We start from the raw sequence: 12072 nt of genomic DNA on the forward strand, positions 1-12072 counted from the left end.
TCTCAACAGAAGGGGATACAATATCATCTATTTATAGTCTACAACACAGTCCTTTCAGCAGTTCCAAGAAGGCTCTACACCCATTTGCACTACTCAGGTGAACGTGACAACACAGATAAACCTCCAAGTGGCCTCAACCACTCTCTAAAAGAATGCAAATGAACAGCTGTCTGCAAGGAGTGTAAATTCTTCCATCCATTCAGAGCTGAAGAAGCAAAACATCTTCAAAGAAAAACAAGAAAGTTCAGTTCCTCATAAAAAAGCGCCTTTAGGACAGCTATAAGTGATTATTATTTTTTGCAAATAGTAGCTTCTCTATAGTTCTCCAAATCGTTACTTTATATAGAAAAGCATATGTAGTATTTTTTTCCACAGAATGCCAATCACTTTTTAAAAAAATATTCATGGAAGTATCTAATATATGAGAGAGAGCATTAGGTAAGATTAAGTGATATACTTATCTTCAGCTGTCACCCATAACAAGCATGAGGAAAAGTCAAATTAAAACACTAATTTATCTAAAACTTTTGGTTGTGTTGTATTGTAGTTTTTCAGATGGATACATCTTTGCTACTGTATTAAGAGTAACAAATAAGAGTTAACAAGTACCCAAATGTTGCTGCTTTCACAATATAATTTTTATAACTTCTATCAGAAAATACTTGATCTTCGACAAAACCTCCAAATGTCTCTGAGAGCCTTCACTGCAATTCACTGCCTGTCTTGTGCAATATTCTTATCAACACATGGCTTTACCAGGTCTAAAAAGGTTAGAGGGAAAATTCCAAGATTTCTGTTTTCTCAAGATTTAAAATACAAAAAAAAATGGATTATGTATCTGTCATGGCTGCTGTCCCCCAAGCCAAGTTTTGCAAAACCTACAGCCTGACATTAGCAACAGGGGAGGGAAGAGGGTTGGAATGCAAGGAGAAGATTGGGGGGAAGGGAAGGGAAACCTAAGCTAATGAGAAGCAAGTACCTGCTAGCCAAGGTCACCCATCAATATACCAGCACTTAATTGGATGTTTGGTGGTAATGGGGGATAGGCAGGAAAAAGGCAATGTTAATTGCTTTGACTGCACACAAAAACACCAAAACCAGGTTTGCTAAACTTCTGTAACCATTTAAGCCTCAGTAAAGTATACTCTTGACAAAACAATGGTTCGGAAGTCTCTTTGCTGGATGGATGAATGAATGGGATGGTTGACAGCACTATTTTCCTACAATTGTGAATAAAATATTTAAGACAAGATACTCATATACAAAATCTTTTGTCTCCTGCAACCAACTGGCTCTTTTGACTGTAATAAATTTACAATAACCCTCATAAAATTATCTTCCTTTTCTATGCAGAGGAAAAATAGTGCTTCCCAGGATATACTGTCCTTGACAGAGCAGAATTCATTTCTATCCTCTGGGATATCCTGTTGTCCTGCTAGCATGACCAGGTTTTAAAGGATGGCAAATACAGAGAGAAAAACCGTCTATTTTCCTAGGTACAATATTTCCTTTCTGAAAGAAGATCATTTTAAATTAAGGAGTCTTTTTGAGCACATCATGTATTGAGTTAACCAATTGCTTTACTTGTTGTAGGCCTGCAGTATCAAACTCAATTTCATTGAGGGCTGCATCAGCATTACGATTGCCCTAAAAGGGCCAGATGGGCCTGGCCAGGTAGGTGTGGCCAGGTCACCGCAACTAGGTAGGCATGACTGGATGGACATGGTTGGCTTGATGAGCCGGTTTGTGGGCACCACTTTGAGGTGGCTGCTTTGCCCAGTGGGCTGCAATGGCGGCTTCCCCTCTGGGCTTCTGAGCTTCCCGGGCTGGAGCAGAGCAGAGGGGTGCTGGGGCTGCAAAGTGAGGCAGGTGATGGGGCAAGGGTGGCCTAGTTGCGGTGCTGCTGTAGTAGAGCAAGGCGAGGCATGTGGTGGGGCGGGAGTGGCTGGCTGCAAGGCCCAGAGGTGTGCAATTGTGGTCCAGATTGGGGGTGGGGTTGAGTGTGGCTTATTAGAAGTCCTAGCTCACATCCGGCTGGCAGTCGCTGCTGGCTAATGAGCAGCAGAAAGGCCAACCAGCTGCAGCCGGGCACCGCCAGACCCTGTCCGCACACCCAGGGGGAGCATCTGGCTGGACTGGGCTGGGCCAGGGATAAGGCTGCAGGGGCTGTCTCCTTGCCATCTCCAGGGAGGCCCTGCAGGCCAGACCTAAACACAGACTGGATCTGGCCTGCAGGCCTTGAGTTTGACATTCTGTTCTAGGAACTAAATGTAAAAGCTTAGGAAGAAAATCCTCTTTCTGGCCTTTTAATGCTTTTATTCCATACAAAAAAAACACCACAAAAAAGTTAACAGAAAACACTATTTTAATAGAAATACAAGGGGTTTAAAGTCAGAATATTAAACCTTCATTGACCACATCAATGCATTTTCTAATCTTATAGTTTTTTTCAAAAATACCCAACCACACTCAGATTGGTTAATCAATATTAATGTTATATTAAAATGATTTTATGAGCAATTATACATAAATTGCATTATATTTCTATGGTGACAAAATAACAAGACTGGTAAAGAATACCAGGTATTGCTATTTTTTGTTTTATTTTAGAAAAGGAAAAAATGAGATATTATTTGTGGAATCAAGATGTTTAGAAACATTATCCCTCTAGCTTTTTCATTAAAGAACTACTATAATTTACTGTAACATCAGACTATTCTTACTATAATATCAAATAGACAATTTGCTTTGTCTCAGGCATGAACAAGCATTCTTACTGGCAATAATTTGCAATAAATAGCATGGGGCTTGGTTAAATAAACTAACATGGAACTATTCATTGGCCACCATTTTCCAAGTTTCATATTTCTATAACAAAACTGCACTTTCCTGAGTCTGAGATTCCCACACTTTACATTTTTATGGAGTTGTAAATATATATGCCCACAAATTTAAATATATTGGATACAAATGGAAATTTATTTGGGTTATCATCACTACCTAGGACAATTCTGAGGGTGCCTCTTTTTCATGCTGAGGCCTGAAAGCGTGAAATGACATTGACAAATTAATCATTAATCTTTCCTTAAGATTTAAAGGCAGAAAGCATCAAAGTCCATGGAATTTGACTATTAGTAATTTATTATAAAAAAAGAAACGATAGCAATGTAGAATACAACAGTATTTGTGCTCACGCATGTATGCACACATACATACAGTGGACATTCTAAACAGTATGGTTAATTTGGAGAAAAAAGAGTGCAAGTTAGGTGATTAGATGAGCATTAAACAAAATACAATCAGAGCACAGGTTCAATATCATATTACTATTGCTTTCATTATTGAACAAGCTTTGTCTTTACAGAAATTAAAACAGAAACAAAAAAACAAAAGGCGACTACTTCAATACTGCCATACAGCCAACTATCACACATCCAGTATTTTTGCATACTTGATAGCAGCATTCCACCCTACCCCACTCAAGAAATATTAAAAGCTACATATCAAAAAACAGAGCAAAAATTATGGCAGCTAATAACTCGTATTCAAAAGAACATATAATTAAATTACTGTTAAGATAAACATGTTGGGAAAATTCATCTACATTCTTTAAATATTTGTCTTCTAAACTGCTTAAATGAAAATCTCAACTGAAGAATCAAGCTTCACACATTTTTGGCCGAAAGAAGTTTTTCAATTCACAGCTTACGGCATGCTTGGAATAGGGGCAATTATAAATTCATCTACACAATCAAGTATGATGACTTAGGAAAATAAAAGTTTACTACCTGTAAACACGCAAATATACATGCCTTTGCTTCCTTAAGTAATTGTAATTTTACAATACATTATCTTCTGTATCTTCCTCTTTCTCCTCTGTCTCTGTCCCGATCACATATTCTTTCTCGCTCCCTTTCCCTCCCTCGTTCCCGATCTCTGTCTCTTCGGTTATCTCGGGGCCGATCTCGTTCCCGATCCCGCTCTCTCTCTCTCGGCCTGCTTCTTCGACCACTGACAACTGCTTGTGTCCGACGTAGAAAGTCATCCACCCTCATGTCATAATCATGCTATGGAAGACACAGTAAGTTTAAATATCACTAAGTTTAAAATTGCAAGTTCTTCTATCTACTTGGGAATAACTAAAAATACTTGGATCTAAAGGGCTACCAATTATCCAGCAACAGTTCACTGTTGTAATGTTAACATATTTAATAACTGTTAGTATATACTAGACCACTTTGATTTAGATAGTAATAATCTTGCAAGTCTGATTGTGCTACCTCTCCTCTCTTATAACCATGTGATTTAAAAGGGTGTTTGTCAAGTTATTTCCACATACTTTCTACATGACCTAGGCTTAATCTATATTTTATCCTTGATTCTTTGGTAACTCTCCCCTCTCTCCCTCAGGGCCATCCTCTTTACATTCTGCATTTTCCACATGCTGATCTTTATTTTTTTAACTGAATTTTTTGAAATATGCTGCCTGCAAATCTCACTACACTGAGTTTTACAAATATGTAAATACCTTTCCCCCCCTTCTTTTCAATAGTGTTTAATTATAGGAGACTGGATAAATCCTTGCAGTATTTTTGGCAACGTTTTTGGAAGCAGTTCGACACTGATTCCCAAGTAGAGCTGAGAGTGACTATTCCAAGGCGACTCACCTGGCTTTCTATCTAAAATGGGAATAGAACTCATGATGTCCTGCCTCGTGTCTTAACCACTACATCAAATTGGCACTTCTAGTCCTGGATATTTAGCCATAGATATTTCATAATGAACATAATGATTTTCAACCAAATCTGAATCAACCAAATTTTCCTAACTTGGAAAACAGTGACCCAGGCTGCACTTACCACTCGCTTATCCCTGTACCGCGCATCATGTGGCATGGGATGGTGTCCTGAGTAAGGAGGGTGAGCCTGTGGAGGTGGAGCATGGTGCTGGTAGTATGGGTGATGGGGAGGCTGTTCTATCCCTGGATAAGGAGGCTAAAAAGAAATATTTCCGTGTTACTCCAGTAATTTGTTACCCGAGAACAGAGCAGCATCAACAGGAAAATATAATTCAATATTTGAGCAGTACTGCAATATATATCTAACATGGTATTTGAATTCTCATGCTATTAAACCTTTCTGCAACAAGTACATTTTCACCCTAGGAAAGCTGAAGATATTTAATCCATTTCCTTATAGCTATTACTAATAAAAATACTCTTAAAATATTTTTATAACAAGATAGAATAGGGTTCCATATTTAAGAATGATCCAATTGTTAAATAAAAGTTTCAACTCACTGTAATCATCATTGCATCAGGACTGTGCATTGACTACAAATTTGATTTCAGAGCAATTTGGTCATTCCAATCAATCCATTTTTATTAGTCACAGGTCAGTATTACAAATAAAGGCATTAAGAACAATAATAATTTAATACAAATAAAAAAGCAAACAAAATAATATATTACGATTAGTGATGGATTATCAGTGCTCAGTTAAAATCTGCCTAATTTATACAGTATAACAAAATTTGGCCACATTTAAAGAAACTACTTTGTGCTGATCTGATAGCAATAATGTATATAAAAGAGTTCAGTATTTCCCAGGCATTTTATTGGGAGGTGTTATAAACTGAGGCTGTAAGTCCTTGCAGAAGATGCAGAATAGCAGGCAGGAGTTATGGTTTCCTTGTCTACCAGGGCAAAATCTCAGTTTATATGGTATTTTTTTGTACCAGCCCTCCAAAACTGCTGTGAGAAGTGCATTGCTGCATACTAAGGTTAACGCCCTTCGGATTTTGGAACAGTTATTCAATATAAGTATCTCGCTGCTTTAAAAGGGGGAATCTGGCTACTCAAAAATGACTAATTTGGTAATTTAAAAAGAAGTTTTGTTCTGACATGATTCAAAGCATTTTCTTCTACCTGGATCTTGTTTAGAAAATTCATTCCCCTCCTCTCCACCCGAATATCTCATTATCACTGAGAAATAATTATTAACTTTCTTTAGTTTGATACCATCCATAATTCATTTCTGGAGAATCTCTTATGTACCAAATTATACTGGACATTAATAGGCTTGCTGGAATTCAATTTTTTAAAAGACCTGTTGGCAAATTAATCTTTTGCAGAATAAATAAATTCAAGTAGATAATTATGAGATTGCATCTGTCAGTTTTCTATGAATTTGCTTAGGAAAGCTGTGAAAAGTAGATTTGCAAAATAGACTTTTTGTGGCTAAGTTTATTAAAACAGTAAAAATTGAACTAGTTCAAAACATTCTATACATAAAGTAAGTTATTTCAGGTCAATGGTGCTCCAACTGGATAGTGCCCAAAATGGTCTTCTGAATCTGCAAGCATGGAGACAGGAAAGCTAACACTCAGAATGAACTTAAGACTTGGAATGGACAGAGATACACATAACTAAAGCAAAATAAACCAATTGCCCGAACTTGCAAGGATGGAATCAGAAAGCTAAGGCTCAGAATGAACTAAATTTGCAAATGCCAAAAATATTTTTTAAGTTTCTTTTGATATGTAAAGAACAAGAAAAGTATCAAGGAAATGATAGGTCCGCTAATAGAGAAGGTGGCAACATAGTGACGAGCATCAAAAAGAAATGGAACTGCTTAATTCCTTTTTGCATTTGTCCTCATGCAAAAGGAAGAAATAATCCAATCTATCAAAAATAGCACAGTGAGAGACAGAACAGAAAACGACAAAATAGGAAAAAAAATAGTGAAGAAAACACCTTTCCAATTTAGATGAGTTCAAATCGCAGGGCCAAAAGCATTACATCCCAGGATTCTGGAGAAACTGGCAGGTGTGACTCAGAACCACTGAACAAAATATTACAACTCCTGAAATAGAGAAAGAGGAGGATTGGAAAAAGAGCAGATGTGGTTGCCGATGTAGATTCTAAACCATCCAGGTAAATCAGACATGTCAAACTTGCGATGTCATGTGACGTCGCACAACGTATTGGAGCCTTTTCGCCATTGCCGGCAATGGGGTGGGCATGGCTTCCGGATGACACGTCCGGTCTGCAGGCCGGCAGTTTGACACCCCTGAGGTAAACTGTCTTTCTTGGAATTTTTCCCTGCCAAGAAGCTGCTTCAACTGATGTGGTTCCAATTTTTGAAAAAGAAAAAAAGGGGAAAAAGTAGAACCAGAAAACTACAGATCAACCAACTTGACATCAAAACCAGGAAAGACTTAGAAAAGATAATCAAGCAGATCTGTGAGCTCCTAGAAATGAAAAAGACGATTAATAAATGCCAGCTTAGGTTTGTTAAAAATAGATTGTGCCAAACAAACTTTACTGCCTTCTTTTATAAAGTGATTAAATTAGTGGATCAGGAAAATGCTATTGATGTAGTATGGTTGGATAAGGCATTTGATAAAGTAGATCACAGTTTATCCTCAATGTAAGATAGACAGTAGTACCACCACTAGATCGATTCATAATTGGCTGACCAATCACACTCAGCATGCAACCCTCAGTGGAGCTACATATACATCACACATGTAGTGTGATTCTGTCAAGGTTCAAAGTTCTGTCTTGTACTCTTCAATAACTTCATAAACAATCTAAACAAGAGAACAGAAACACCTCACCAAATCTGCAAATGATATCAAGCAGGGGGGAATTGCTAACACTTTGGAAGATAGAGATTCAGAAGGAATTTGACAGATTAGAGAAATTAGCCTATTCATCAAGATGCAGTTCAGTAGTGAGAAAAATAAGGTCCTGCACTTAGGCAAGAAAAACCAAATGCACAGGTATAGAATAGGCAGTACCTGGCTCAACAACAGTTATTGTGAGAAAAATCTAAGCCTCCTAATAGCCCACCACTTAAATATGGGCCAATAGCATGTTGCAGTTGTAAAAAAAAAAGCCAATGCATTTCTAAGCTGCATTGACAGAAGGATAGCATCAAGAGCATGAAAGTGATGTACTGCTCCACACTACATTAGTAAGGGCACATTTGGAATACTGCATCCAATTCTGGTCACCATAATGCAAAAGAAAAAAAAGATGAAACCCTTGAAAGAGTGCAGAGAAGAGCACTCTCAGATAAGGGGGTCTGGAGGCTAAATCACATGATCAGCAACTGAGGGAGCTAGGCATGTCTAGCTAAACAAAGAGAAGGATTAGGGGTGACATGAAAGATGTCTTCTAATACTGATAATCACAGATGAGGGAGTTTATTTATTTTCTAAAGCACTTGAGGACAGTATAAGAAGCAATGGTTAGAACCTTGTTAAAGAGAGATCCTACCTATTAAGGAGAGATTTCCGGACACAGCAATTAACCAACAGAACAGCTTTTAAAGAAAAGATTGGACATTCAGTTGTCTGGGATGGTATAAGGATTCCTGCCTTGGGCAGGGGATTGGACTAGAAGATCTCCAACCCTATCATTCAATTATCAAATAAAACATGCATTTTGAATGTGTGTGTGTGTGTGTGTGTGTGTGTGTGTGTGTGTAAATTTTTTGGCTTACTAACAAAGAATAAAGAGAGACCGATATGATCATTTCAAACTTATTTGTTCTCATCAGTAAACCATACCCTTCTGAGATTCGAACCTGGGCCGACTGCATCTCAGGCAGTTGTTTTAACCCCTAGGCCACAGGCTCTCTCTCTTTGTTAGCTGAACAAAGCTAGGCTGGGCTAGGCTGAAACAGGAAATAAGATTTGTCCCGTGTCTGGGACCAAGCAAGTGTATTCTGAATGCTTAACAAACATACTATACAACACTGAGAATCTGAAAAATTCCCACTAACACCTGTAAGGGCTAGGAATGAAAAAATGTGCCTGCATGTGTGTTTACATTAAAAAAATAAAAAATGCACCAGAAGAGAATGGATAACAGATGTGAAACACAACAGAAAATTTATTTGGCAGGTATTTTGGAATATTGTATCTTTAGCATAGCGCACCTATATTGATGATTAGATTTTCATACCACTTGGCATCAAAATCTCAATACTATGAAAAGCCCAAGGAGGCACATGTATCTTCCCCCCTAAATTAGCTTCATTGCTGACTACACTGCTTCTTGTCTGAGATATAAATGCTAGTTAATCAGTTAACGAAGTATAAAATACACTTGAAAACCATTATGGCAAATCAACGGTTTTAATTATACTGCTGTCAGGAGACCCACTTAAAAAAACAAACTGGAGTGACATAATGGAGGTGGCTGACATAAATTCTTAGCTGGTCTTAACAGGAAAACTTTTTAAAAGGGTTTCCTTTTTAGAAATGCATCACAAAACCTAAAATACTGAAACTGTACAAGCAGTTGTGTTAGAACCGAATGACCTGGAATATTCCCATTTCTTTTTCAAATATTTTTGTGGCATGGTATGGTAATCTTTTTTAAAAAATTTTTTTTTAAAAATACAAAATCTGTGTTGAACACTATAAGTCATTTTCAATTTGGGAGGATTAGCTTCCCCAAGAAAATAGCTGGAGAATTCTAGAACAGCTGAAGAAATGGAATGTTCTAGAAATGTTCTGGAACAACATAACTTATATCAGCCTTCTCACATAGTCCAGACTGGAAGCATATCCAAATGAACTAATTCTATTTTATTGTAACAGAATTTTAAGAATCTGAAAGTACATTTCTCCCCTGGTGCTTTTATAAACCAAGAAACCATGGGAAGCACTCTTTTAAGATATTTTCCACACCCACATTCCTGCTAAGTTGCCTCTTATCCAACTGTTCCCTGGTTGCATTCCCCCAAGGTCATTTCCACTGCATCTATAGCCTCTTATTGACTAATTAAGATCATGTTTCTTTCTCCTCATACTCATCTGAAGTGTTACTATTTCTACCATAGTATTTCTTTGGAGAAGATTTAGACCTGTTTTTCCAGTATGGGTTTTATTATGGCTAGTCCTTATGGCTGCATTGCTTAACAATCATCTACATTTATGATGGAACAGGAGCTTTAAAGTCCACAAAGCATCCCAGGCCTTTGTAAAAATTTTGTGCTGCAATCTGATCACATGACCACATATTGGGCACTTGGCAAATGGTCACATCTATGAACACTCATGGTGTTCCATGGTCACGTGACTGACCATGGCTTCCAACAAAAAAGCCCATTGGATTCACATTTACAACTGTGCCGTTTGCCTAATCCAGGGGTGTCAAACTCAATTTCATTGAGGGCTGCATCAGCATTGCGGTTACCCTCAGAAGGCCGGGTGGGTATGGCCAGGGTGGGCGTGGCCTACTGGGTGGGCGTAGCTAGAGTGTGCATGGCCTACTGGGTGGGCATGGCCAGCTCTACATCATTTGTGTCAAAGGTAGCTGTGGGGGCCTGGGCAGGAGTGGGACAGATCTGAGGGTCTCTGGCAGAAGGGGGGTCTCTGGGCCAGGGCCAAGGCAGTGGGGGCCGTTCCCTCACTGTTTCCAGGATGGCTTCGTGGGCCACATGAAAACACTTCACAGGCCGGATCCGGCCCCCGGGCCTTGTGTTTGACATGTCTGGCCTAATCACTTCTGGTCATGTGACTACATCAACTTATGACCAAACTGACTTATGATCAGATTTCCAATCCCATCTGTAGTCATAAGTCAAGGATTATTTTAATTCCATTTATATCCTGCCCTTCTCCGAAGACTCAGGGCGGTTTACAAGCTTAGCAGTAGCCTTCATTCTATGTATATGCCTGCTTATTAGGGCTTTCATACACCCCCGAGCGGCATTATTACAAAGTCAGCTTAATTGCCCCCAACAATCTGGGTCCTCATTTTACCTACCTCGGAAGGATGGAAGGCTGAGTCAACCTTGAGCCTGGTGGGATGCGAACCTGCACTAATTGTATTGCTTTTCTTCATTTATTTGTTAATCATGGTACAACTCTTCCACATTGACAGTGTAAGCTTGTTAAGTTTTTCTTTTCATTTCTATTCCATGGTTATACAGAATCTTTTCTGAAATGTTTTGCGGGGTGAATGTGTAATTCCAGATTTTCAGGGGCATTGGCTTTGTCTATAGTTTGGCAGCATCAACAGATCAATCAAGTATTGGGAGCTTTAATTTCCCAATTACTTCTCAATCATTGTTTACTGCTTAGTTCAAGGGTAACAAAAACACAGCCTACCTTCCCAAAGCCCAAGGGACAAAACAGAGGCCTGTTTCTTTTGCTCTGGGGTGTCTGTATATCTGCGTTAAGGAGCAAGCATTCCACAATAACTTATCATGATGCTTAAAACATTCGTTTTAATTCCTTAAGTCTTGTCATCCTCTGTTACAGTCCTTGAGGCAACAGATATTCTGTAAGCCTTATGTGGTTCTTTCCAACTAAGGTCATGTATAATTTTCAAATAAACTATGACATGAAGAATATTATGTGAAACTTTACTATCTTGGATCTTACTGATTTCATTGAAGGAAACTGCAATGCTAAGATTGCATTTTCACAGGTACTAGTTTTTGATCAGACTTGTCTAACACGTTTGACTAAAATTAGTAATTAAAATTAGGAAGTTATGTCATAAAGATCTACCCAAATGTCAGGCTTAAAATCACAGCAAAATGCTGTTTTCTACATAAAAGAGAGGAACAGCTGTGTTTAACAATATTCCCTTATAATACTACGGGTATACTAAAGTCAAAGAATACAAAATTACAAACCATTCCTTGCCAAGGTGGTGGTGGTCCCATGTTATGAAATTCTCTCACATAATCATTGTAAGACTACAAAAAACACATATACAAGAATGTCAAAATCAAGCAATATTAAAATTACTGTTACTACCAATGAAATACCATAAACTTACTCCATTTAAGAAGACATCTCTCCGAACTCCTGAAAATCGCCTGTTGAGAGTAAGATTTATTAAATTAGACACAAATACTCAGATACCTTAGATTAGGAAACAGCACTGTTGAACATCTCTTACCTGTCTATATCTTGGTATCTGGGGTCTTTTAAATATCCTGTTTAAAATCAAGCAGCATTACGTATCATATTTATTATATTTGACAACATAAATAGCCATTACCATCTTTATTTTAAGCATGCTACTGCCTTGCTACTCAT

The 12072-nt window shown here is 38.1% G+C and overlaps 1 protein-coding gene across 2 annotated transcripts in view; it reads right to left on the bottom strand.

Moving 5' to 3' along the window:
- Positions 1-2347: 2347 nt before the first annotated feature.
- Positions 2348-12072, bottom strand: part of YTHDC1 (YTH N6-methyladenosine RNA binding protein C1) — a 35910-nt gene continuing 26185 nt past the window's right edge. For both annotated transcript variants that reach the window (XM_081345552.1, XM_081345551.1), the window contains 5 exons: positions 11933-11969; positions 11810-11849; positions 11664-11726; positions 4860-4994; positions 2348-4067 (listed from right to left, as the gene is read on the bottom strand). In XM_081345552.1, coding sequence (XP_081201678.1) covers positions 3849-4067; positions 4860-4994; positions 11664-11726; positions 11810-11849; positions 11933-11969 — 494 coding nt within the window. In that variant the 3' untranslated portion in view covers positions 2348-3848. The remainder of the gene's footprint in view (positions 4068-4859; positions 4995-11663; positions 11727-11809; positions 11850-11932; positions 11970-12072) is intronic.

The sequence above is a fragment of the Vipera berus genome, assembly GCF_964194415.1.
Source record: "Vipera berus genome assembly, chromosome: Z".
Classification (NCBI taxonomy): Eukaryota; Metazoa; Chordata; class Lepidosauria; order Squamata; family Viperidae; genus Vipera; species Vipera berus.